The sequence below is a fragment of the Phyllostomus hastatus genome, unplaced genomic scaffold, assembly GCF_019186645.2.
Source record: "Phyllostomus hastatus isolate PE091 unplaced genomic scaffold, TTU_PhHast_1.1 phas_scaffold_55, whole genome shotgun sequence".
NCBI classification, from domain to species: Eukaryota; Metazoa; Chordata; class Mammalia; order Chiroptera; family Phyllostomidae; genus Phyllostomus; species Phyllostomus hastatus.
Window position 1 is genome coordinate 14,724,099 of NW_025334035.1, and position 26,435 is coordinate 14,750,533.

Genomic DNA, 26,435 nt, shown 5'->3' on the forward strand with positions numbered 1-26,435 from the left:
GTCTGTTCTAGGACCCTGTGGGTCTCTTCAACGAAATCTCCTGTGAGGTTGGGAGTTTCTTCCACTGGCCCCTCAATCCCCACAGGTGTTTTCAATCAGTGGTTTGAGGCTTTATTTCCCCTCACTGAATCCTGGGTTGTGTGGTCTGTCCTGCTCCCCTGTTGTTCCTCCCGGTTTATCTGCACTCGAATGTGGAACCCCCGCTCCACCAGCCTCCACCTCCCTGGGTCTGCTAGCCACCGCCTTGCTGCAAGGCTTCTCCACCTGGCTGCCCATATCCATCCCTCCTACTGGACTGGATGAATGTGTCTTCTCTAACTCCTTGGTTGTCGGACTTCCATACAGTTTGATTTTCTGTCAATTCTGGTTGTTTTTTTGTTTTTTAAATTGTTGTTGTCCTTCTTTCGGTTGTGTGAAGAGGCACAGTGTGTCTACCAATGCCTCCATCTTGGCTGGTAGTGTCTTGCTTAACTCTTATATTGCCATTGCATACACATTACCTCCCCTCCACCCAGTGTCTCACAGCACAATGCTGAGTTAGATCCACAGAGACCATGAACAACTCTGCTGCCGGGAGTGGGGCTGACCCTATGGTGGACATGGTGACCCCAGATGGAGGTGGGAGGACCAGCAGACATTACAGCCAGACAGCCTGACACATCTGCCCACATTAACACCCTCAGGGTTTTCCAGAGAATCTGTAAACAACCAAAAGTGTCTTGGATCCCTCTAGCCAACCAGGGGGCTCATAGACTGCTTCCTTTGCTGCCAGCTAATTGGCTTATTTCAGAATCTAAAAAGTTCTGCAGTTTCCCCTGTCACTCCCATCTCTAGAAGCCCTGTTGTTGCCTGTGTTCCTTGACAATGATCTGTCTGTCCTCATGCAAATGAGAAAACTATGCTGTAGTAGACATAATTCAAAGCCTCTGAATTACTCATTGATAGTTGTTTACATATTTATGATAATGTAAATTTTGTTCACATTTACTATAATTTCCCAGGAATTGGTAACTCTTCAGTTTTCTCTGCATGTGTCAGCTCTGTGACAGATCCAGACTGTCAATTGGTTAACCATCCTCACTTATCTATTGTTCCCAGGTTTTCATTGGAGAAATTCCTCCTCTTTTCTCTTATTTTAGCTGGGATGGGATTCCCTCCACACCCACAAGCAGCTGTCCCTAGGGGCTTCCTTCTCCATCATTCTGAGGATTTCTATATTCACCTCTTTTCCAAGATGGGTCCTGTTTTTAGCCCCCTCTTCATTTATTATTTACTCCCTAGATTTGATGGAACACATACTCCAGTAGCTTACTAAGAAATGGTGTGTGGATGGAAGATAACATTTTTGAGATCTTGTATTCCTCATAATGTCTTTATTTGACCCATACTTGATTGATAATATACATTGTTCTAGACTGAAAATAATTTTCTGTCATAAATTTGCAGCATTGTTCCACTTTCTTCTTCCTTCTTGGTTCACTTTTTTGTGGTAAAATATATGTAACAAAATTTACCACTTAATCATTTTTAAGTGTGCAATTTAGTGGCATTAAGTACATGCTCTCTATTGTATTACCACCACCACTATCTATACCCAAAACTTTCTCATCATCTCAAACACAAATTCTGTGCCCATTAAACAGTAATGCCAAATCCCCATCTTTCCCTTGCTTTTGGTGACTTCTAATCTACTTTTTAATTCTATGAATTTCATTACTCTAGTTGCCTTATATAAGTGTAATTATACAATATTTGTCCCCACATGTCTGGGTTATATTACTTGGCATGATGTCTTCAAGGTTCATCCAAGTTGTACCATGTGTCCGTACTTCACTTGAATAATTAAATAATACTCTAACATACATGTATATATAACATTTTATTTATGCTTTCATGTTGATAAACACTTCAGTTTTGTACTTTTTTGGCTATTGTAAATCATATTGCTATAAATATTGGTGCACAGGCATCTGTATGTACACCTACAAGTTGAATTGGCAGGTCACATGGCAGTTCCATTTTACATTTTGAGAAACTGCTGAACTGTCTTCTATAATGTGAATGTCTTCACATTCTCATGAGGTTTCCAATTTTGCACATCCTCTCCAACACTTGCTATTTTCCCCTTTTTTTAAAAGAAAACTGTATTAACTTAGAAGCATTCAGAATGTCAACAAAACAGTTTTGTTTTGTTTCATTTTGTTTCGTTTTGAATTACCGAGTCATATTCAGTGTACAGAATGATTCTGTAGAAGCTGCATCTGTGAGAACTAAGGCCGGACAAACTGCCACGCTCACACAGGCCTGACAGGCGCCACGCCCCTGCGAGCGCATGCTCCCCACTCCAGGCTGTGGGTGCACCAGCCCCCACGGGGCGCGAGCAGCTAGGATGTCACAGGGACAGCGCCGTGTTAAGGTCACATTTGATAGGGTGTTCACCAGACAGAAAGACACCGTGCAGTAAGTATAAAAACAACCCTTACACAGCCTTACATTTCAAAATTTTTCCTTTAAAAGGATTGAGCTGTGTATAGGGTGGTTAAATGCTTTATTGACAAGAAAAAAACTGCGCAACAATCACCTTATTCATCATCACCATCTTCCTCCTCCGGTTCATCTTCCCTCTTTTTCTCGCCATTATCAGCCTTGAGGCTACCTTCTCTGCCTCCTAAGGCTTGCTTGCCTTTAGCTTGAGCCACAGCGACCCCACCCCTGCGCCTCTTTGGGCGGAGCCGCCTTCCCACTTCCCTTGGCTGCGCCTCCCCTGCCACAACGCCCTGCGTCACTCCCTGGGGCTTTGCAGCATCGCCCTCATACAGGCTTGTGGGGCGGGGGGGGGGGATGCTCCTCTAAGATTTTGGTCGGATACCCAGAACAAAACAAGACAAAGGCCGAAGGAGGCCTCTTGGGTGCACTGGGGATTCTGAACTTGTTATTTGTTTCCCCTTCCGGGCAACCTAGTTTTCTATTCTCTCCGAAGGGCCTTGCCATCTTCCTGCATCTCTGGTTCTTCAGCAGACAGGCTCCACCTTGGAGGGGTCGGTGGAAGCTTCTACCGGCGGCGGCCTCGGCCTCGTGTGCTCCTCCTGGCAGGCCCGAAAGTGGAGGGCACAGATGACGTCATGTCTCCCGGCCACTGATGGTCTCTTTTTCCCGGGTTGAGTCACTTTTGCCAGCCAGCAGAGTTGCCCTGCGCCCACCGCTGGGGCATGCTCACACCTGCAGGGCGCTGAGCCCTGTGTGCTGCTAGACCAGCCTCCACATTCCTTTTTTCATAATAGTTGTTGTGATGGTGGTGGAGTGGTATCTCATTGTGGTTTTGATTTACATTTTCTTCATGACTGGTGATGTTGAACATTTTTTTGTGTGCTTATTGACTGTGATATATATTCTTTGGAGAAATGTTGAATGGAATCTTTTGCAGAATTTTGACTTGAGTTTTGTGTTTGTTTTTGTTTTGAAATTGAGTTTTAAGAGTTCTTGATGTATTCTGGATATCCCTTAGCAGAGATATGATTTGCAAATATTTGCTCCCATTTTGTGAATTGTCTTTTCATTCTCCTGATAGTATATTTTAGTGCACAAAAGTTTTTAACTTTTATGAAGTCCAGTTTATTTAGGTGTCATATCCAAAGTGTCATTGCCAAATTCAATGCATGAACACTTCCCCTACTTTTTCCTAAAAGTTTTATAGTTTTAACTCATAAGTTTATGTCTTTTATGTATTTTAAGCTAACTTTTGTTTATGTTGTAAGGTAAGAGTCCAACTTCATCCTTTTGTATGTGCATATCTAGTTCTTAGCACTATTTGTTGAAAAGGTTGTCTTTTCCCTTTTGAAAGGTTTTGGCAACTCCACTGAAAATCAGTTGACCATATGTGAGAGTTTATTTCTGGGTTCTATTTTATTGCACCAGTCTGTGTATCTGTCTTAATTCCAGTATCACGTTATACAGTATTACTACTTTAGCTTGCAGTAAGTTTTGAAATCAGGATGGAACTTATTTTTGTGTGTTGCTTTTGTATCCTGCAGCTTACTAAATTCTTTCATTACGCCTAACAGTTATTTCTGTGTGTGATTTTTAGAGATTTTTACATGTAAAATTATGTTATCTGTAAACAGAGATCATTTTATTTTCTGCTTTCCTATATGGATACCTTTCATTCTTTTTTGTGCCTAAGTGCTCTGGCTAGAACTTCAGTACTCTGGTGATTAAAGTAGTAAAAGCAGATATTCTTGTCTTATTGCTCTTAGGGGAGAAGCTTTTACTCTTTCAGCATTGAATATGATGTCAGCTGTGGGTTTTTCATATACGGCTTCTGTCATGTTGAGGAGGTTTTCTTCTGTTTCTACTTCACTGAGTGTTTTCATCATGAAAAAGTTTTGAATTTTGTGAAATGGTTTTTGTGTATCAATTAAAATGACTGTAGATTTTTTCATTCTTTTTTTAAATTATATTTTATTATGATGTTATTACAGTTGTACCAGTTTTCCCCCTTTGCTCCCCTGCACCCATCCCCACTGCCATTCCCTCTGGCAATTCCCACACCATTGTCCATGTCCATGGGTCATATATATATATTCTTTGGCTACTTTATTTCCTGTGCTGTACTTTACAGCCCCATGACTATTCTGCAACTACCAATTTGTACTACTTAATTTCTTCATATTTTTGCCCAACTCTCATGCCCCCTTCCCATCAGACAACCATTAAAATGTTCTCTTGAAGACATCTCCAGCCAAGATGGAGGCATAGGCAGGTACACTTTGCCTCCTCACACAACCAAAAGAAGGACAACAGCAAATTTAGAAACAAAAATTAACCAGAGGTGCCAGAAAATTGAACTGTATGCAAGTCTGACAACCAAGGAGTTAAAGAAGAAATATTCATCCACACCAGTAGGAGGATCAGATATGGGCAGCCAGGGAGAGGCAGTGGCTGGAGGACCAGAGTGGGTAAGGTGATGGCTGGCAGAATGGGCAGCCGGCAGAATAGGCGGCCCCACATTTGCATGCTGATAAACAGGGAGGAACAATTGGGGTGTTAGACAAACTGCAGCCAGGGTTCCAGTGTGGAGGAAATAAAGCCTCAAAACCTCTTGACTAAAAAAATCTGTGGGGGTTGCAGTGGCAGGAGGAACTCCTAGCTTCACAGGACAGTTAGCCACAAGACCAAACAAGGTAACAGGCAACTTCTCCAGTGGGCTTTTCTTAGCTTCCAAAGTCAATCTTAGTTCCTCAAGGCTTTCTGGTAACAGCTAGAGCCCAGGCATGCCTTCTTCAGGAATGACATTCCAGTCAAAGTCTTGGTTATTAAAAACCATAATTTGAAACCATCTTATCAGTTTCATGCAAATAAAATTTTATAACATTATTTATTAAGAATGCCAAGTTCTAGATGGATCAGGTAGGGAGAAAAAATACAAAGCAAAAAGGAAAATCCTTGTCTTTCCATTATGTGCCAAAATTACACTTCCATGCCTTATATCTTTCATTGCTTTACTCTCTAACCTATTGTAAAGTTTTAACCCTTAGGGACCTGAATTTCATTTCAAAACAGAAACCAAAAAAATCCAAAGCAAAAAACTGAATTATAGCCCTGGCTGGTGTGATTCAGTGGATTGAGCACCGGCCTGCGAACCAAAGGGTCACTGGTTCGATTCCCAATCAGGGCACATGCCTGGATTTCAGGCCAGGTCCCCAGTAGGAGGAACATGAGCACCAACCACACATTTATGTTTCTCTCTCTCTCTCCCTCCCTTCTCCTCTCTCTAAAAATAAACAAATAAAATCTTGAAGAAAACAATTACAAAGAATAAAAAATGAGAAGGGACTTAAATTAGCCTTAATCTTGTCTCCCACCAACTGGTCCCACTAGCTGGTCACACATACAACCTTTTTCATGTCCCAAATGGCACAAAGTTGTGATGGTGGAGACATTCTCTTGCCACAGCTGGCTCTATCTAGCACTGGATGACATTTTCTAGGTCCCAAATGGCATAAAGCCCCAAATGACAAAGATATGTTCTCACCCCAACTCAATTCTACCCAGCACCAGTGGCATGAAGCCCCAATGGTAGAGGTATTCTCTCATCTACCAGTGTGTCCACTGGTATCCTGGCAGAGACATAAGCTCTCACCAGCTAGTCTCATGGCAGACATGATCCCTTGCCCCAGCCTGCTGTAACTGGCACAAGATGACTTTTGTTATACTCAGATGGCATAAAGCCCCAAATGGCAAAGACATGTTCTCATGCTAACCAGTACTGCAAATGACCTTTATGAGGTCCAAATGACATGAGGATCCAAACTACAGAGACAGAGGATTCTCAGTATAAACAAAACTGTTAAATTCCCCAAGTTCCCAAATGACCAGAAAGCAAGAAACAAAACAAAACTCAAAGCAATGAATAACTTAACCCAAGCACTGATGTTTCTTTTCTTTCAAAAAACATTTCACACCTATCTATGGCCTCTACCCCCCCAGGGGGTATCACAACCCCCCGGCCCCTGCTTTTTTTTAAGCTTTATATACGCCTTACAACTTTCTACACACCTTCTGCAACCTTCATAGACCTTCTTACTCACTTAGGGATAACCATAACTCACTTTCAATCCTTGTTCTCGTTAATGATGGGATGGACCACACTCAAACTCAGTATCTGCAAGCTAAAAGTCCCTAAATATGCAAACACATTAATAAAGTAAAGGAACATTGTCATTTTGCATTGGGGCCTGCTGTTTTCTTCTGAAGTAGAAATATCAAATCTCCTTCCAGTTCAGGTCCAGCTTTCCTTTTCAGCATCAACCACAGCAGCAGGGTTCAAACCTTGCTCAGGTCATGCCCATTTTATTCGTGTGTGGTGGATCCAAGGCTTAATTCCCATGAGCTTCAGAGAAGAATGTGTTGTCAGAAGGGTATCATAGGGACCAGTCTATTGCTTGGCTAACTGCTGTTCAGGTCCTTGAGTCTTCCAAGTCTTTAGTATGACTCAGTCCTCCAGTTGGAAAAGGTATAAGAAGAGCTTGTCAGATGGGTAGGCAGACCTGCAATGAGCAAACTTGTGCAGAATGGTTAGTGTTTGCCCTAAATGTTGTGCATATTGCTTAACTTTCCACTCATGCTCCAAATCTGGAGAGGGGGGGCATTCCCAGAACCAAGATTGGAAGGGTCTCCCATAAAGTACTTCAAAAGAGCTTAACTTAAGCCCACTTCTGGGTGCTATCTTAATCCAGAGCAAAGCAATGAGAAGTGCCTGGTCCCATTGCAAATATGTTTCCTTGAATATTTTTGCCAGGGTCCTCTTTACTGTGTGATTATTTTTCTTAGTCTTTCCTGTAGATTGAGGTCTCCAGGATGCATATGGTTTCAATCTTATTTGCAGTGCCTATTCAACCTTCTGGGAGATATTGGGGGTGAATGATGGTCCATTGTCATTCTGAATGCTGTGAGGAAGTCCAAACCTGGGAATTATTTCTTTAAGTTTCACTACCTCAGTTGCCTTCTCAGTTCTAGTGGGGTATGCTTCTATCCATCTGGAAAAATGTCTACAAAAACTAATAAAAATTTGAAATTCCTTCTGGTTTTAGGCATTTGCATAGTCTACTGGCCAGTCCTCAAATGGGTGTAATGCTTTATATTACGCTCCTTTTTCAGCTTCAGTGTGTTCCATCTTAGGATTGCTTTTTGGCACGTATCTGACAGCCTTGGGTAATCCTCTGAATGGTCCTTTGTAAATGGGGGCTTTTTAAAAGTGGACTAATGAGGCCCATCAAAGCATCCCTTCCATAATGGGTCCCTTTATGTAGGTGCTTGAGGATAGGATACACTAAAGATTTGGGCGGTAAGATCATACAGCGGTGTTGATCTTCCACATAGAATTGGGACCAGTGTTAGTGAACCCTCATGCATGGACTTGTTCCTCATCTTGTTCCATGAAATGAGGTTTAAATTTTGCCAAGTCCAAGCAAGTGATCAAAACCCCTAAGTGTTGCAGCCCTCTGGCTGCTTGTCTTGCTGCTTTCAGCAATTTGGTTTCCCTGGCTTGTTTGGGAACCATCTTTTTGGTATCCTGGGAAGTACATTATAGCAACCTGGTCTGGTGGATTCATCATCTCTATCAATTGTAAAATCTCCTCTGCATGTTTAACATCCTTGTTCCCTAAGGTTAAGAGTCCTCTCTCTTTCCATATTGCTCCATGGGCATGGACTACCATAAAGGCATACTTGGAGTCCATGTAGATGTTAATCTTCTTTCCCCAGGACAATACTAAGGTTCTCCTGAGGGTTATGAGTTCAACTTTCTGTGCTGAGGTTCCTGGTGCAAGTGCTTGGGCTTCTATCTCCTTGTCTAAGTTGACTACTGTGTACCCAGCTCGTCATTAGCTGTTGTCCATGAAACTTCTTCCCTCTGTGTACAGCTCCCAGTCTGGTGCCACCAATGGTTGGTCCAGTAGATCAAGCTTGCTAGAATAAGCGTGGTCAATAATTCCAAGGAGTCATGGTAGGGGGCTGAGTTTCCCTGTGTCTGGGAACAGAGTGGCTGGAATCAAAGTTGTGGTAGTCTGAAGGGTAGATTTAGGTGTCCAACAGAATGGCCTGGTATTTCCCCATGTGCCCTGCTGTTAGCCAATACCCTCCTTTCTGTTACAATAAAGTTAGTACTTGGCATGGCACCAATACCACAGTAGGCTGTCCCAAAGTGAAATCTTCGGCTTCCTGTACAATGTCACAGGTAGCTGCCCCTGCTTAAAGACATGGTGGCCATCCCTTTGTCATGTGATCCAACTTCTGTAAGAGACAGGTTATGGGTCAGGGAATATTTCCTGGAGCCTGGCTTAGTAAACCTTGTTTGATTCCCTGCCTTTCATGAACATACAGTTTGAAAGGCTTCTGCAAATTGGGCAGGAGCTGAAACTAGCTTTTCCTTCAAGGTATCAAATGATACCTGATAGTCTCTTGTCCATTTGAAAAGTTCAGAGCCCAGTCCTTCTAAGGAATCATGCAGTGGTTTTGCTATGAGTCCAAAGTTTGGAATCCAAATTTCGCAGAACCCTATAATCCCTAAGAACCAATGAAGTTGCCTTCAGTTTTCTGGGATTTTTTAGTGTAACAATGGATTGTTACAACAAATCCCTGTTTCAGTTGAAATCCTAGGTATGCCACTTCTTATATGCAAATCTAGGCTTTGTGAGGTGATATCTTTTTTAAAAAATATATTTTATTGATTATGCTATTACAGTTGTCCCATTTCCCCCCTTCTCTCCCCTCCACCCTGTACACCCTCTCCCACCCACTTTCCCCCCTTTAGTTCATGTCCATGTGTCATACTTATAAGTTTTTTAGCTTCTACATTTCTCATACTATTCTTACCCTCCCCCTGTCTATTTTTACCTACAATCTATGCTACTTATTCTCTGTACCTTTTCCCCCTCTCTCCTCCTCCCACTCCCTTGTTGCTAACCCTCCATGTGATCTCCATTTCTGTGGTTCTGTTCCTGTTCTAGTTGTTTGTTTAGTTTCTTTTGGTTTTGCTTTAGGTGTGGTTGTTAATAATTGTGAGTTTGCTGTCCTTTTACTATACATGTTTTTTTTTAATCTTCTTTTCTTAGATAAGTCCCTTTAACATTTCATAAAATAAGGGCTTGGTGATGATGAACTCCTTTAACTTGACCTTATCTGAGAAGCCCTTTATCTGCCCTTCCATTCTAAATTAAAGCTTTGCTGGATAGAGCAATCTGGGATGTAGGTCCCTGTCTTTCATGACTTGGAATATTTCTTTCCAGCCCCTTCTTGCCTGTAAGGTCTCTTTTGAGAAATCAGCTGACAGTCTGATGAGAACTCCTTTGTGGGTTACTGTCCCCTTATCTCTTGCTGCTTCTAGGATTCTCTCCTTCATTTTTACTTTGGCTAATGTAATTATGATGTGCCTTGGTGTGTTTCTTCTTGGGTCCAACTTCTTTGGGACTGTCTGAGCTTCCTGGACTTCCTGGAAGTCTATTTCCTTTGCCAGAATGGGGAAGTTCTCCTTTATTATTTGTTCAAATAAATTTTCCACTTGTTGCTCTACCTCTTCCCCTTCCCGTACCCCTATAATTCGGATGTTGGAATGTTTAAAGATGTCCTGGAGGTTCCTAAGCTTCTCCTCATTTTTTAAAATTCTTATTTCTCTTTTCTTTCCTGTTTGGTTGTTTTTTTCTTCCTTCTGGTCCACTCTATTGTTTTGAGTCCCAGTTTCCTTCCCATCACTATTGGTTCCCTATGCATTTTCCTTCATTTCTTTTATGGTAACCTGGATTTGTTCATCTAATTTGCGACCAAAATCAACCAATTCTGTGAGCTTCCTGATCACCAGTGTTTTGAACTGTGCATCTGATAGGTTAGCTATCTTTTGGTCACTCAGTAGGATGAGTTCTGGGGCACTTATTTGTTCTTCTTTTTGAGCCATCTCTCTCTCTCTCTTTTTTTTTTTTTTTGGTCTGGTCACTCCTGTTATGGTGAGGGGCGGAGCCTTAGGTGTTCACCAGGGCTGGGCACCCCAGTTCCTAGATTGTGACATTGTATGTGAGGGCAGGGTCGAGAGGGAACAATGGTGGTAGCTCCATTTTCTGTGGGACCTCAGTCTCTTCCCTGGGATCCTGGGATGCGCACTCTGCCCTGCTCCACAATCGCCACCTCACTGGGTCTGCCAGCTGCCGCTTTCATACTCAGGGTCCACCTGCTGCTATCTTGCATGCCCCAGATGCCTTAGGTGCTGCTGGTTGCCTTATGCACCCAACTCTCCCTGTTCTCCACTCTGCGACCCATGCCCGGCTGCTTGTCTCTGCCCCCCCATGTGTCCAGATGAACAGGTCTATTTTAACTTCTTGGCTGTCTGACTTCCATTCAGATAAATTTTCTATCAGTTCTGGGTGTTATTCTGCCTCTAAATTATTGTTGTTCCAATCTTGGTTGTGTGTGGAGGTACGGTGCGTCTACCTGTGCCTCCATCTTGGCTGGAAGTAGTGAGGTGATATCTTATATCCCCCTTTTCCTAATGATTTAGGACTGTAATGGTGTTGAGTAAGCAGTCCTCATAGGTGCTGCTAGGTACAATGTGTCATCTACATATGGTAGAAGAACTCCTGATTTCAATCGAATATCCCTTAAGTCATTGGCTTTACCAGATGTAGTCAGAGAGTTCTTAAGTCCTTGCAGCAGCACAGTCCAGCAGCACTGGAGTGTGGCTTTTGTTTTTGGTTCCTGCCATGCAAAGGCAAACAGTAGTTGAGCCTGTTCGTCTATTGGGATGCAGAAAAAGGCATCCTTCAAGTATAGGACTGAAAACCATATGCTATTTCCAGGCACCATGGTCAACAGAGTGTAGGGATTAGGCACCATAGGATGAATGTCCTGAAAAATGTCATTTATGGCTCTAAGATCCTGCACAAATTGATATTCATCCAAGTGAGGCTTTTTGACTGGCAAAATGGGAGTGTTATAGGGAGCTTGTTATGACCGAATTAGTCTTGATTTTAAGAATTTCTGAAATACTGGCTGAATCCCCTCTAAAGCCTCCTTTTTGAGGGGGTACTACTTCTTCCATGGGAATCTGTGCCCCCTCTTTTAGGTTAACTTTTATGGGTTGGATGTTAACCACTTTACCTGGGGTCCCATCAGTCCAAACAGTTTGATCCACCTGTTCATAGATCTCAAGTGGGAAGAGTTCACCTCTGGGACCTTCCAGACAGGTCAGAAGCACCTGGAGCTGGAGGGCATCTTCCAGTAGGACCTCTATACATAGTTGCTGCTTTTCAGGAGAAAAAGTTATTTGTGCATGCAGTTTGCAAATTAAATCTTAGCCCAGCAATTAAATAGGGCAGTCTGGCATGTTGAGAAAACTATGTATGATCTTTTGATCACAAAGATGGCATTCTAGAGGTTGAAGGAATGCCTGATTTTGTAATTGTCCTGTCACTCCAGTAACCATTACTGTATCTGAGCTTTCCTTGGTTACTTTTGTATTCAGCACTGAGTATGTAGCTCCCATATCTGCGAGAAAATCAATTGGCTTGTTCCCCACCATCAACTGTGCCTGATACAGTACTGTGGTAATACAGTACTATGTTGGGAGATGTCCAAAAGAGCCCCTGGGCTCATCCTCATTCATCATCAGACTCCCCTCACCTTTTCAGCATTTCCAAGAGGGTTTCCACCCCTACTTTCCCTTTTGAGTTTCAAGCACTCCTTTCTACAATGGTCCGCCTCCTTGCAATAAGAACATTGATTAGCACCTAGTGAGCCTCTTTTTTGTCTTTAGGGTCCCACTGCTTCCTCTGGTCTCGCCTCCTATTTCTAAGAACATCATGGCCTGCTTTATCTTCCTTGCTTCCCAGGCACTGTAGACTTTAAAGGCTAAGTCTACTAGCTGAGAGGGATTCTTTCCAATGCCCCATCTAAACACCAGAGTTTCCTTCTGATATCCAGGGCACTTTGCCCAATAAAAGTCATGTTCACCATTTGCACATTCTCTGGTGCCTACGGATTAGCATCAGAGAATCTGTACTCTGGAAAGTGTACTTTCCATACGCCTGACAGATCCTCTCCCAAAACTTGAGATGGGTCCTCATCTGGCTTTTGCCAAAGAGCTAGTATCATGTTCAGGCTCCTTGCCTTAGGCACCATTTCCTTAAGCCCTTCCAGAATACACTTTTTGTAATGTTCCAGGAAGGGTAGGTCCCCACCATTTGGGTTCCAGCCAGGCTCTGTCAAGGGCATTACCTCAGCTGGGTTGGGGATCCCATTAGGATTCTCTTGGAATCCTAATGAGATCCAAGGGAATTGGGCCTTTTCATTAGCCTTATTTATAACCAGCTGTCTCGCATCTGCTATTAACTAAGCATTGAGAAGAGCCTGTAGACCTGGCTGTGTTGGGTGATGAGTGGCAAAAATGGAGGTGATAAGGTCTGCCATTCTCTGAGGATCATCCCTGTATAAAGGCTGGAATTCTTCCAATTCAGCAAGTCTGAAGTGGAGAATGGAGTATGGGCCCAATAGTAGCCATCCAGCTGGCCTTCCTGATTTATTCCACCTATAGGATACTGCCTCAAAGGAAACTGCTTTGTTCCTGATAGGGAGGCTCCCTGGTCAAATTGGGTACCCTTATGGGTCTTCAAGGGGGAGACCCATCCTTCATCATACAGGGGTGTGGCCAATGGCTCTTCAGGCCCTATTTCATTGGTAGCCTGCAGGAGGGATGACAACAGAGGGAGACCTCCTGCCATGAAACTTGTGTCTTTTGAATTTAGAGCATTAATGAGGCCTATTTCCTCATTCTCATTTTCTTCCTTTATACAGTCAGAAAGGCATTTTAAGGGCCTTTGACTTCTTTGCACCATTAAGTGGACCTCTGTCTCTGGTGAGACCCTGTTATGCAATGACATAAATGCCTTGAAATAGTGGATTTCATCCCATTTATGCAACTGTTGACAATACTGTTCCAGTTGCATAATAGTATGGTGATCTAGGGAATCACCCATGGGCCACCTTTCCCCATAATCCAAAACATACATAGGCCACAGGGTATTACAGTAATAAACCAACACTTCCTTAGACATTGGATAATGGCTATACATACCCTAGTCCGCTAAAATCTACACAGTGGGCTCCCTCCAGGAACCAACTCGGAATGGCTTCTGCTGGCCCAGATACACAACAGGCCCAACCCTATGACCAAAAGAAGCCAGGCAACCTGGGAACATACAGAGAATATTGGCATCTACAACTCCATTATTTCAACAAATGCTCACCAGCAAGTTTTTCTGTCAGCCAGTCTCACAATCAGTGAACTCAAGCAATGGCCTCCCCAACAATGGCCAGTGGGGAGGCTTCTCACCTGGACTCCAGTTCACAGCCTAAAATTCAAGTGATCCTTCCTCCTTCCCAGTCTATTACTTTCCCAGACCTGTTTCCTTTCTACCTATCAGGCATGTTTAAGTGGCTCACGCCCCAACAGTTGTATAGAGAAATTCCCAGCAACTGGGAAGTCTCACAGTCCCACTCCCTGGTAGAGGGGGTGGCAGTTGACCTGCCACAAGCAGCTAGGGACCCACATTGGGTGCCACTGCTGTAACCAAACAAGTGGGGTCCCACTTCCTGCCACCCATAAACCGCAACTCTGGAGACAAGAGTCTGATGGAAAGGCAAATGGAATATATATATATATATATATATATACACACATACACACACACACTTGATGCCCACTCTTGTCCCTGCTGCTAGGAGAGCAAGCAACCTGCTTTTGGGTGGCCACCACAGTGGTTTCTTGCAGATTTTCATGCCAGGGAAGGACCACAGGCCACCTCCAGGGACCTGCCTCCCAGGCCCTCTTGGCCCTAATCTCCTATCCCTACCCTGCTGCCCCCTTGTTACAGGCCTTGCTCCTGGCACTGCCAGTGCTCTGGGTTAGGTGTGAATTGCTCAGGGAGGAACATGTGGCCTGGCCCTCCCTGGCTGCACTGGGGCTGTAGCCAAATGGCCTACACTGGCATGGGCCACAGGCAGGTAGCAGCCACTATGGCTTCCTGCTTGGGATGGGGCGTGGGGCTTGTGGGCCCGAGCTGGAGGTGTGGGGCATGGATGGGCAGCAGTTGCCATGGCTTCCCACCTAGGGGAGGAGCACAGGGCTTGTAACCCTGGCCCTCTCCCAGTCTGCTGGCTGAGTCTCCCTCTGTCTGTGCCCTAGCCTCCCCGCTAACTTCTTCCTGAGCCTCCCCACCCCCACCTCCAACCCCAAATCTACTGAGCTCCCGGACAGGTAGGTCCTGGAGTGCTATGGCAGCATCACTAGCAATCCCTCTAGCAACTCAGCCCCCAGTCAGTCACAGTCTTGAGTGCTTCTCCACCCCTCCCCCTTTCCAGTGGGGCCGCTCCCCCGTTACACTAGGATGGCGAAGAAGACATTTTAAAAAACCTAGCCACACCATGACCAGTGTGATGTGGCTCAGGTTGGGAGTCTTCTTGAAAAGCAAAAGGTCACCAATTCAATTCCCGGTCAGGGCACATGCCTGGCTTGGGGGTTTGGTCCCCTAGTGCCTCGGAGAGAGTGTCTGAGGAGACCTTTGATCTTCTGCCTGGAGTGCAAGGGGCCATTGCCTGCCAGGAGATGAGAATCTGACTGAGGTAAAGCCCCCTTTATATAAATATCTAACCAATACTTTCTTCATTACTTTGCCTTCCCATTCCCCACTGTCAGAGATACTTGATGCCTCCAGTTCAAGAAATTGCCCAGGGTTCTGTCCCCTCTAGGGACACCAGAGCAGAGAGATCTTAGACCAAAGTCACTCATCCTCACCATCTGCCTCTCATCTTCCAAAATGCTGTTGATATCTGTCCCCTGCTAGAGTAACTTCTTCCATTCTCTTTTCTTTGAGAACAAATATTTTTTCCTGCTATCTTAGGAGGGTTCCAAGAGGGCAAGAAAATAAACCCAGGTGTTTAAGTTGCTATGTTAAACAGGGAGCCACTGGTCTTTTCTCAGCTTCCTTTCATTAAAAAAAAAGAAGATTAAGTACCTTGCAGGGTGTTTAAAAGGCGAAGTTGTTGGGGAAGCAAGTGTCATGGAATCAGACAGAGCATGATAGGGACGCAATAGGTTCGCACAGCAGAAAAACTCATCACTGCAGGTGGGTTGCTGACAGGCCCAGCGACAGGGAGGCGTGCTTGATACCTCCTGGGGCCAACATACACAGACATCAAAGCCCAAGAATGGGCAATTTAACAACCTCTGGTGATAAAAGTCAGGAGAGAAGTTACCTCTGAAAGTGGGTATTGGCCGGGAGAGGGCCCAAGGGAGTCTTCAGGGTGCGAGACATGTTCTCTGCCTTAGTGTGGGCAGTAGTGACACAGATGCACGGTAGTCCCTCCTACCTGCTGTTTTGCTTTTTGCAGTTTCAGCTACCCCCAGTAAGCAGTGATCCAAAAATATTAAATGGAAAGTTCCAGAAATAAGCCATTTATAAAGTTTTAAGCTGCACACCATTCTGAGTAGCATGGTCCCGCTCCGTCCCTTTGCCCAGCATCTCCACTGCACACACTTCGATTATCAGAGCCACTGTCGCTATGCTGCACTGCTTGTGTTACTTTACTTAATGGCCTCAAAGCACAAAGACTGTGATGCTCCCCATTCAGATACACCAAAGAGAAGCCATAAATTGTTTTCTTTACGTGAAAAGGTGAGTACAGTAGAATAAGGTATTTTGAGAGAGGCCACATTCACATAACTTTTATTACAATACATTGTTATGAATGTTCTATTTTATTAAAGTTATTGCTGTTACTCTATTACTGTACCTAATTTATAAGTTAAACACATATCACAGGTATGTATGTGTAGGAAAAAAATAATATATATAGGGTTTGGTATTCTCTGCAGTTTCAGGCATCCCCTGGGGGTCTTGGAATGTATCTCCCACAAGAAAAGATGGACTACCGTACACATAAAGAAAAATTTATCAAGCTGCACACTTGACATTTGTGTATGTTACATATGACATTGTGTGTGTGTCATACCTTAGTTAAAAAATGAAGGGACTTTGTCAGTTATTTAGTGCTTGCTGTATGCTAGACACTAGCTAGGCCTGCTTTTGTTTTTATTCATTCATTGAGCACCTACTTATCCTAGGTACTATCTTAGTTCTGAGGAGCCAGCAGTGAACAAAAAATTATATGGAGCCCCTACCCTCATGATGCTCACTGTTAATATCAAATTACCATACTCAGAAAAGTGAAGCGACAACTAAAGGGCATATCCGTGTGCAGAAGGAGGGTGTCTCTCCTTGTCCGTCCGGGTGGGAGGGTCAGAGAGGGTCCCCTGAGGAGATGAAGTTGAAGCAGTGATCTAACGGGAGAGGAGGAAACAACCAGCTGAGGTGGAGGAAGAGGGCATTTTACGTTAGTGGAACAGCATGTGACAAAGTCCCGTGGTAGGAAGAGGCATGGCACATTAAAGAGGGCAGAGAACAGCATCAAGGAGGCCATGGCTGATGTGAGGGAGATCGGGAAACGCAGGCTCAGGGAGGTGAGGTGGCTGCTCCAGGTCCCCTAGCTACTGCAGCAGGGGGTGGGAGCCAGTGTTGTCCAGGTTCCCCTCTGCCCCTGAGACAGAGTGGGAACATGAACAGGAGAGGTCACCTGCTGTCCAGCCTCCAGTGGTGTGCCAGCTGCCCTTATGCCTCCTGCCCCTCCACTCCACAGGGCCTGTCGTCACCATGGAGCCATGCCCCAGTGAGCAGTACTGGGACAACCTGTTGAACGTCTGCCACTCCTGCAGATCCATCTGCAACCATCGGATTCCACATTCCTGTACAGCCTTCTGCAGTGAGTTCTGGGACCTGAACCAAGAGGGTGGCTGGATCATCCATCTTTACCTCCCTGTGGTCCCTCTGGACCCACTGCACTTGGGTGCCTGAGGAGGGGTTGTGGAAGGCCATGTGCAGTGTGGCATCCCTTTGCCCTCCATCTCTCTGCCCTGGCCACATTGGACTCTCTGCAGTTTCTTGAACATACTGTGTTCTTTCCTGCCTTAGGCCTTTGCACCTTTCATGTGAAAGAGCATTTCCTCATTCTTTTTCCCGTGGCTGTCTCCGACTCAGCCTCAGGGTCTCAGCCCAAATGCCAGAGGTCTGACTGCCCAACAGAAATTAGGTTCCCTGTCCTCTGTTCTTCCTTTCTTTTGAAACTTTTTATTATAGATTTATCAAACATGGAGAGGATAGCATAATGGACTCCTGTTTACTCATCAGCAATCAGCTTTAAAAATTCTGCCTTTTTATTCCCCAACCAGTTGTTTTAGCTTCTGTATTTTAAAGCAAATCCAAAACCTCATATCACTTACCTGTACATGAATTGCTAACACACAGGGCCTTTAAAATATAACATCAATATCTTATCACCCCCAGAAATAATCCCTTAACATTGCTTTACTCAGGCCATACCTAATTTTCTCTGATTGTCTTGAAAAATACATTTTGCTTGCTGTTTTTTGCATTACTTGTTCTTTTCTTTAGTGGAACTTATCACAACTTGTACTATGATCTGTCATGTGTATTTGTTACACATCTGTTTCAACTGCCAGACTGTCAGCCTGACACATAACAAGTGTTTCATAAATACTTGTTAAGTGGAACTCAGAGAGGCTTAATGATTTGCCCAAGATCACACAGCATGATGGTGGAAAAGTTAGGATCTGAGCCAGAATTCTCTGACTCCAAAACCATGACTGTGAGTCATTATCCATTAATGAAGTAAAATACTCATGGTGTCATTCCGCAAGTATTCATGGGACTCTCTAGCCCCTTTAAAATAGGAATTTCACATGATGCAATAACAGAAGGTGGGAGAAGGTAATGGGAAAAATGACTACATATTAAGCTATAAAGGTAAAATATCATAAAACGCCACAGTAGGGAAGAAACCACCTCCAGCTGATAGGTTGGGGAGCAGGGGGGTGTTCTTAAAGGAAATGCCCCCTGAAATGGATTGTTAGAGCTTGCAGATGTGAAAGTCAGATGAGGAGGAAGGGCACCCTGGGGAGAGGAGCAAGTGTGGGCAAAGGCATGGACATGGGAAAACACAACAGGGAAGATCAAGGGCCAGAGGAAAGGTTTGTGAGTCAGGCAGTGAGGGTTGGTGGTCTGGGCAACTCACACACCACCTGCAACAGCCACACTAGGGTCCCTGAGGAGGGAAGGAGGTCACAGAAAACCCCAGGAACACTGCTGCCATCAGGCTAACTCTGTCTCATGAGTGGCAGTGGCAGTGGTCCTGTGTGGCTCAGTAGAACCCTGGAACAGGGCAGGGCTAGGGCAGGGGAGGCCACTGGTAAATCAGGATCATTGGAGACTTTCCTGAGATCCTGATTTCACCATCTCTATGGTCTTTTTATTAATCTGTCAAGGGCATAAGTGTTCATGTGTTTGTATTGCAAAGAGACACAGTGAATATTCTACTTAAACCTTCCATTAACTGAGCATTCATGTGTTATGTGTCAGATATTGTGCTGAGGACTTTGCATCCTCATAACAACCTTGAAAAGTCAATGTTGTTATTACCCCTCACTTAGAAATGAGGAAACTGAGGCATACAGAAGTTAAGACCCTACAACTTGCACGTAGTAGAACTACTTGGCTTGGAAGACTGTGTTGTTAACTTTTGTCTTGCATTGCCCCTGAAACGTGCCATTAGAAGTCCCCATGGAAGCCACATTTTTATATAAATAGGATCTTATTTTAAAGACAATGGAAATATGCCCTGGGAAAGTGTAGATTTTGCTTATGCTCTCACTGTTGCTCTCTTAATGGAAGTGTGACCACTCTTGCTGTGCTTGGCTTCTGCTGCTTGGCACTGATGCCTATATAAACTCCTACAATTCTCATGTATTACTAAGGCAGAGGAACTACCAATATTTTGAGCTTTCTTACCTTCTTTCCACACACCTCTCCCAACTTGCCAAGGAGAATGCTGGCTTGCCTCTCCAATCCTTATTTTGACATAAAATATTTTTCTTCTTTATGAGGCTTGAAAAATGCAAGCAAGGAATTTAGTGACACTATAATTGCCTATATATCAGTTTTAAAAGATAACTGAAAAGTCCTTGCATGTATAGCAACTAAAGCATACACTTCTAAATAATTTGTAGGTCAAGGGAGAAATAACAATGAAAGGTAAAAACATTTAAAACTAGATATAAAAAATACTACATATCAAAATTTGTGTGACATGGTTAAAACAATACTTGGGGGACTGTTGTCCTCCTTACATTTGGATATTGAAAAAGGACTAGGATTACCATGGAATGGCTTTTGGGGAAATAGATTGTGATTTTTTAAAAACTTTGAATGCCCTTTGAGGCCAGACCCACAGTTTCTAAAGGTCTTCATTACATACTAGCATCACTCATTTCTGTCTCCCAGAGTCACTAAACTGTCACAAGGAGCAAGGCAGGTACTATGACCAGCTCCTGAGGGACTGCATCAGCTGTGCCTCTATCTGCGGACGTCACCCTAAGCAGTGCACATACTTCTGTGAGAACAAGTTTCGGAGCCACATGACCCTCCAATCAGAGCTCAGGAGACAGAAGACCGGGAAAGCTGAAACCAAATCAGACAACTGGGGAAGGTACCAGGGATCAGAGAACAGAGGCTTAGAAGCAGGTCCAGGTAAGCTGCCTGCATGGTTTGTGAGTGGGTGGAAGGCCAGGCACCAGGACTAACTACAGAGGGTCTTCAGAGTGGGAAGTCAGGAGTCCAGGTAAAAGAAGGTCATCACAGGGTGAAAAAGATGAAATAGGCAAAATACCCAGAAGTCTGCAGGCAGGTAGGAAGCCGGAGAAGAAAACACCTGATCATTGAGAGACTTTTTCTAAATTAAAAAAAATTTTTCAATTAAAGTTGACATACAATATTATATTAGTTTCAGATGTACAGTGCAGTGATTAGACATTTATATAACTTATGAAGCAACCCCCCCAGTAAATGTAGTAGCCACCTGACACCATACATAGTACCTACTATATTACTAACTCTATTCCCTGTGTTGTTCTTTACATACCATGACTGTTTTTATAACTGGAAATTTGTACTTCTTCTTTTTAAAAAGATTTTATCTATTTATTTTTAGAAAGAGGGAAAAGGTGGGAGAAAGAGAGGGAGAGAAATATCAGTGTGTGGTTGCCTCTTGCATACCCCCAACTGGGGACCTAGCTGCAACCCAGGCATGTGCCCTGACTGGTAATCGAACTGGCAGCCCTTTGGTTCACAGGCCAGTGCTCAATCCACTGAGCCACACCAGCCAGGGCAAAATTTGTACTTCTTAAACCCTTCACTTTTTTTATCCTCCCTGGCACCCCCTCCCCACTGCCAAATCTGGTAACCATAAATATGTTCTAACTATGAGTTTATTTCTGTTTTGTTTATTCATTTATTTTATTTTTTAGATTCTACATATAAGTGAAATCATACAGTATTTGTCTTTGTCTGACTTATTTCACTTAGCATAATATCCTCCAGGTCCATCCATGATGTTGCAAATGACAAGATTCCATTCTTTCTATGGCTTAGTGATATTCCATTGTAAATAGGTATCACATCTTCCTTTTCCATTCAGCCACTGGTGGACATCTATGTTGCTTCCATATCCTGGCTATTGTAAATAATGCTGCAGTGAACACAGAGGTGCATATATGTTTCCAAATTGGTGCTTTGGATTTGTTTAGGTAAATACCAAAAGTGGAATTGCTGGGTTATAAGGTAGCTCTATTTTTAATTTTTTTGAGGACACTCCATGCTCTTTTCCATAGTGGCTGCACCAGTCTGCATTCCCACCAACAGCGCACAAGCATTCCGTTTTCCTCACATTCTGACCAACACTTGTTGATTTATTAATGACAGCCATTCTGAGAAGTGTGAGGTCATATATCACTGTGGTTTTAATTTGCATTTCCCTGATAATTAGTAATGTTAAGCGTCTTTTTATATGTCTATTGGCCATCTGTGGAGAAATGTCTGTTCAGGTCCTCTGCCCATTTTTTTTTTATTAAATTCCTTGGTCTTTTTGGTATTAGGTTGTATGAGTTTTTATGTTTTGCATATTAACCCCCTATCAGATGTATTGTTGGTGAATATCTTCTTCCAGTCAGTGGATTTTCCTTTCATTTTGTTGATGGTTTACTTCAGTGTGCAAAAACTTTTTAGTTTGATGAAGTCCCATTTGTTTATTTTTGCTCTCATTTCCCTTGCTCAAGGAGACATATCAAAAAAAAAATTACTAAGAGCAATGTCAGAAAGTATACTGCTTATGTTTTCTTCTAGGAGTTTTATAATTTGGGGTCTTAAATTTGTCTTCAATCCATTTTAAGTTTATTTTTTGTATTTGGTGTAAGAAAGTGGTCCAATTTTATTCTTTTGCATGAATCTGTCCAGTTTTACTAACACCACTTATTGAAGAGACTATTTTTATTCCATTGTATATTCTTGCTTCCTTTATCATAAATTAATTGACAATATAGGTGTAGGTTTATATCTGGGCTTTCTATTCTGTTCTATTGATCTGTGTGTCTATTTTTATGATAGTACAATGGTGTTTTGATTACTACAGCCTTGTAGTATAGTTTTATATCAGGCAGCATGATACCTCCAACTTACTTCTTCTTTCTCAGTATTGCTTTTGGTATTTGGGGTCTTTTGTGGTTCCATATAAATTTTAGGATTATTTGTTCCAGTTCTGTGAAAAATGACATTGTTATTTGATAGGGATTGCACTGAATCCGTAGATTGATTTTGGTAGTATAAACATTTCAATGATGTTAATTCTTTCCATTCATGAGCACAGTATATCCTTCCATTTATTTGTATCTCCTTCAATTTATTTCACCAATGTCTTTAAGTTTTCTGAGTGTAAGTCTTTTACCATCTTAATTAAATTTATTTCTAGGTATTTTATTCTTTTTGATGCAATTGTAAATGAAATTGTTTTTTAAATTTCTTTTCCTGATAGTTTGTTATTGGTGTATAAAAGTGCAACTGATTTCTGAATATTAATTTTGTATCCTGCTAGTTTTCTGAATTAATTTACCAGTTCTAATATTTTTTTTCTTGGTGGAATCTTTAGAGTTCTCTTTATATAGTATCATGCCATCTGCAAATAATGACAGTTTTACTTCTTCCTTTCCAATTTGGATGCCTTTTATTTTTTTCTTGTTCAATCGCTGTGTCTAGGAATTCCAATACAATATTTCATTCCTGGTTTTATTTATTTGGGCCCTCACTCTTTCTTGAATAAGAGTGCTGACAATGGACAACCTTGTCTTGTTCTTAATCTTAAAGAAAAAACTTTCAGCTTTTCATCTTTGAGTATGATGTTAGTTCTGGGTTTGGCATATATGGTCTCTATTATGTTAGGGTATGTTTCCTCTATTCCCACTTTGCTTTTTATTATAAATGGATTTTAGATATTTTCAAATAGGTTTTCTGCATCTGTTGATATGATAATATGACTTTTATCCTTCATTTTCTTTGGTGTATCATGTTAGTTTATTTTCAGATATTGAACTAAACTTGCATCCTAGGAATAAATTCCACTGGGTTATAGTGCATGATCTTTTTAATTTATTGCTGAATGTGGTTTGCTAATATTTTGTTGAGGATTTTTGCATCTATGTTCATTAGGGATATTGGCCTAAATTTTTTTTTTGTAATGTCTGTCTGGTTTGATATCAGGGTAATGCTGGCCTTGTAAAATGAGTTTGGGACTCTCTATCTACTCTTCAACTTTTTGGAACAGTTTGAGAATAGGTTGTAATTCTTCTTTGAATGTTTGGTAAAATTCACCTGTGAAGCCATCTGGTCCAGGGCTTCTGTTTGGTGGAAGAGTTTGGATTACTGATTCGATTTTGTTGGTAGGTATCTTCCTGATTCAGACTTAGAAGATTATATGTTTCTAGGAATTTATCCATTTCTTCCAGGTTGTTCAGTTTGTTGGGATATGATTGGTCATATTAATCCTTTTTATTTCTGTGGTACCAGTTATCACTTCCCTTTCATTCCTGATTTTATTTATTTGGGCCCTCACTCTTTCTTTCTTCATTTGTTTGGCTAATAGCTTATCAATTTTGTTTATCTTCTTTTCAGGTACCAACTCCTGGTAGATTAATTCACTCCATTTTGTTTGGTTCTTTTTAATGGAAGTTTGTGCTTTCTTTCAGATGAGACATGTCCCTCTGTCCCCTCACTTTGACTGCTCCTCTGTTTGTTTCTATGTATTAGGTAGATCTGCTATATCTTCCAGTCTTGCCAGGGCAACCTTATGAAGTAGGTTTCCAGTGGGTCCCTATGGCTCATCTCCCTAGTCACTTAACCCAGGCACCCCAGGGGTGTTTCTTTTATGGGTTGTGTGTGCCACTTTGGAAATGATGAGAAGTGTCCCCTGAAGAGGGCATCTACCAAGTGCCAAGCATTGAAAACGATCTAATTATCCTCCCAGAAAACACCTCTTGGTTCACCTCCCCTACTCTGTGGTGTCAGAAAGCATAGGAGGGGGTATAATGTGGATCCATAAACACTTAATGCTTACACTGCTCTTGGCTGGGTAGTGGAGAGGCAATGGGCCTGAAGCTCCCAGGGGGCCTGTTGGTTTCTTTCTATTACTGTGACTTTCCTCATAATAACATCATTTCCATGAGACCAGAGCCTAGTGCGAAGATACTAGAACTTGATGGCTCATTATTCCTCATGACTCTGGGGTTTGGCTGGGGCCAGTTTGTGCTCAGCTGGCCCACCTAAAGGTGGCTCTGCTCTATATGTCTCTCATCCTCCTCCTAGATCAGTGGTCTGGGAAGCTGGTCCTGATGGTAGAAGTGGAAGAGGTAGAAAATGCAAGGCCTCTTGATGCCTAGGCTGGGAACTTGCATTGGATCATGCCTTCTGCATTCTCAAGTGGCAAAGCCAGCCAGATTCAAGGAGAGGCAAATACATCCCATCTCTTGGGGGGAGAAGAGGCAAATAAATTTGTAGCCATGGTGAGTTTACTGTGGATTTTAATCTAGCATAGCCTCTTTCTCATGGGAGGAATGAAGATTGCCATGCAGAGGGCACGGGTACAGAGGGGTGAAGAGCTGAACCATGGAAGCAGGGGGTCATGCCTGCTGTTCCCATATCCAGTGACCTATATGCCTGCCCAGTAGTTGGTGACATATCTGATTCTTCCAGCCAAACCTGGAACCTTTCCCACCTCTGATGCTTCCCATCTGGATCAATCCTACCCACTTGACAGATCAAGAAACTAAGTCTCAAAATTTGAAGCTACTTGCTGCAAGTTGCAAAGAAAATGCACAGTGAGCTGGGATTCAGGCTCAGTCTATGGGTTCTCAAAGTTTCTCCACTCTAAGAGCAAAATCCCACAGTGGTGTCCACAGGATATCACTCCCTGAAGGTAACCTGCTGCCCATGGGACACACTGCTCATTCCTGTTTGTGACCACCAGCCAAGGCCCATCCTTGGAGGGCACTGGGTGGAAGCTGGGAGCCTCATTTTGGCTCTGGGAATGGATCTTCCTGGATGAGTTAGATGGGGTTGTGTAAGGACATGGTGGGGAGACAGTTAAGTCAGCATGGCCATGCCTGACCCTGCATGCATCAGCCATTGCATTCATACCATCAGCCCTTGTAGGGTCCCCTGGTTCCCTGTCCTGCAGTGCCTGCCCAGCTCCAGGTCTCTCCAGAGTTCTGGGATTAGGTCTGTTCTGCTCTTTTCTCTGACTCCTGAGTGTGCTGGCATGGCAGGAGCTGAGACTGATGTAGATCATAAACAGAAGCATGGGGCCACATGCCCAGGAGAGGGACCAGGTATGGGCCTGTTTGACGGCAGGGACTGCAGGACACTATGTGACCAAGCCACATCCAGCTACACGTAATGGTGGGTTCACCGAAGCCTGCCGCCTCCACTCACTCCTCACCACTGTGGGCCCCAGCTTAACCCTGCTTCTGGTCTCCCATCCGTCCTCTCAGACTGTCATTCATTAATGTGATTCATTACCGCAGAGGGTGTGATGTGCATGGGGGAGGCAGCCTGAGCAAGGCCGATCCTGTCCCCAACCCCACACAAGTCACAGTCTGATGGGACAGACAGCAGATGGATAAGACTCATGCAAATGATAAGTTAAACTCCGTGCATGGTGCCTTCCTTGCCCCCCATCACACCCCAGACTGACTGGGTGATGGTGTAGGCTTTGGAGCCAGACCCAGGTTCCACCCCTCAGTAACTGTGTGCTCTAGAGCAAGTTACTTCACCTCTCTGAGTCTTGGTTCTGTGAGAGTGAGATCATGTGACTTCATGGAGTGGGAAAGATTTTAAGAGATTAGGCTGTGAAAATCAGTGAGAGCCCACACAGCATATAGTAGCTGCTCATTTAAAAAGAAAACATGTGTTTAAGAGACAAGGTGGAGGAAGGGAACAGTGCGTGCAAATGCTGTGAGGTGAAGGAACGGAGCCATGGAGGGCTGGGAGGAGCACTGTGCTAGATACTGGAGATCTGAGCAGAATGAGAGTAAACCTGCATCAAGGAGTCCCAGGCTGGGGAAGCATGATGGCCCCTCTGCGAAAGCAGGAAAGACCTCCACCCAAATTTGGGGATATTCTAGGTACTGAGACTGATGGTGCCACTCACTGGCCCAGAGGGTATGGAAGGCTGTGACACAGTGATGAGGCTGTCAGCAGGGAGAACAGGGCGGGGTCCCATGTTTGTCTGACAGTGGCTGAAGAAGATGGGGAAGGTGCCCAGGCTGGGGTTTCCTGGTGGCTGTGGCTGGACACATGTGTTCCCCTGTGCAGCAGGGCCTTACATAACTTGAATCTGCCATTGGCACCAAAGCAGGGAGCACGCAGGCTTTCCTTTGAGCTGGC

General features: G+C 43.5%; 1 protein-coding gene across 1 annotated transcript in view; it reads left to right on the forward strand.

Annotated features, from left to right (window-relative positions):
- TNFRSF13B (TNF receptor superfamily member 13B) overlaps nt 1-26,435 on the forward strand; it is a 41,762-nt gene that overhangs the window by 5,898 nt on the left and 9,429 nt on the right. The window contains exons 2-3 of the mRNA XM_045823995.1: nt 17,236-17,358; nt 19,953-20,198. Coding sequence (XP_045679951.1) covers nt 17,250-17,358; nt 19,953-20,198 — 355 coding nt within the window. The 5' untranslated portion in view covers nt 17,236-17,249. The remainder of the gene's footprint in view (nt 1-17,235; nt 17,359-19,952; nt 20,199-26,435) is intronic.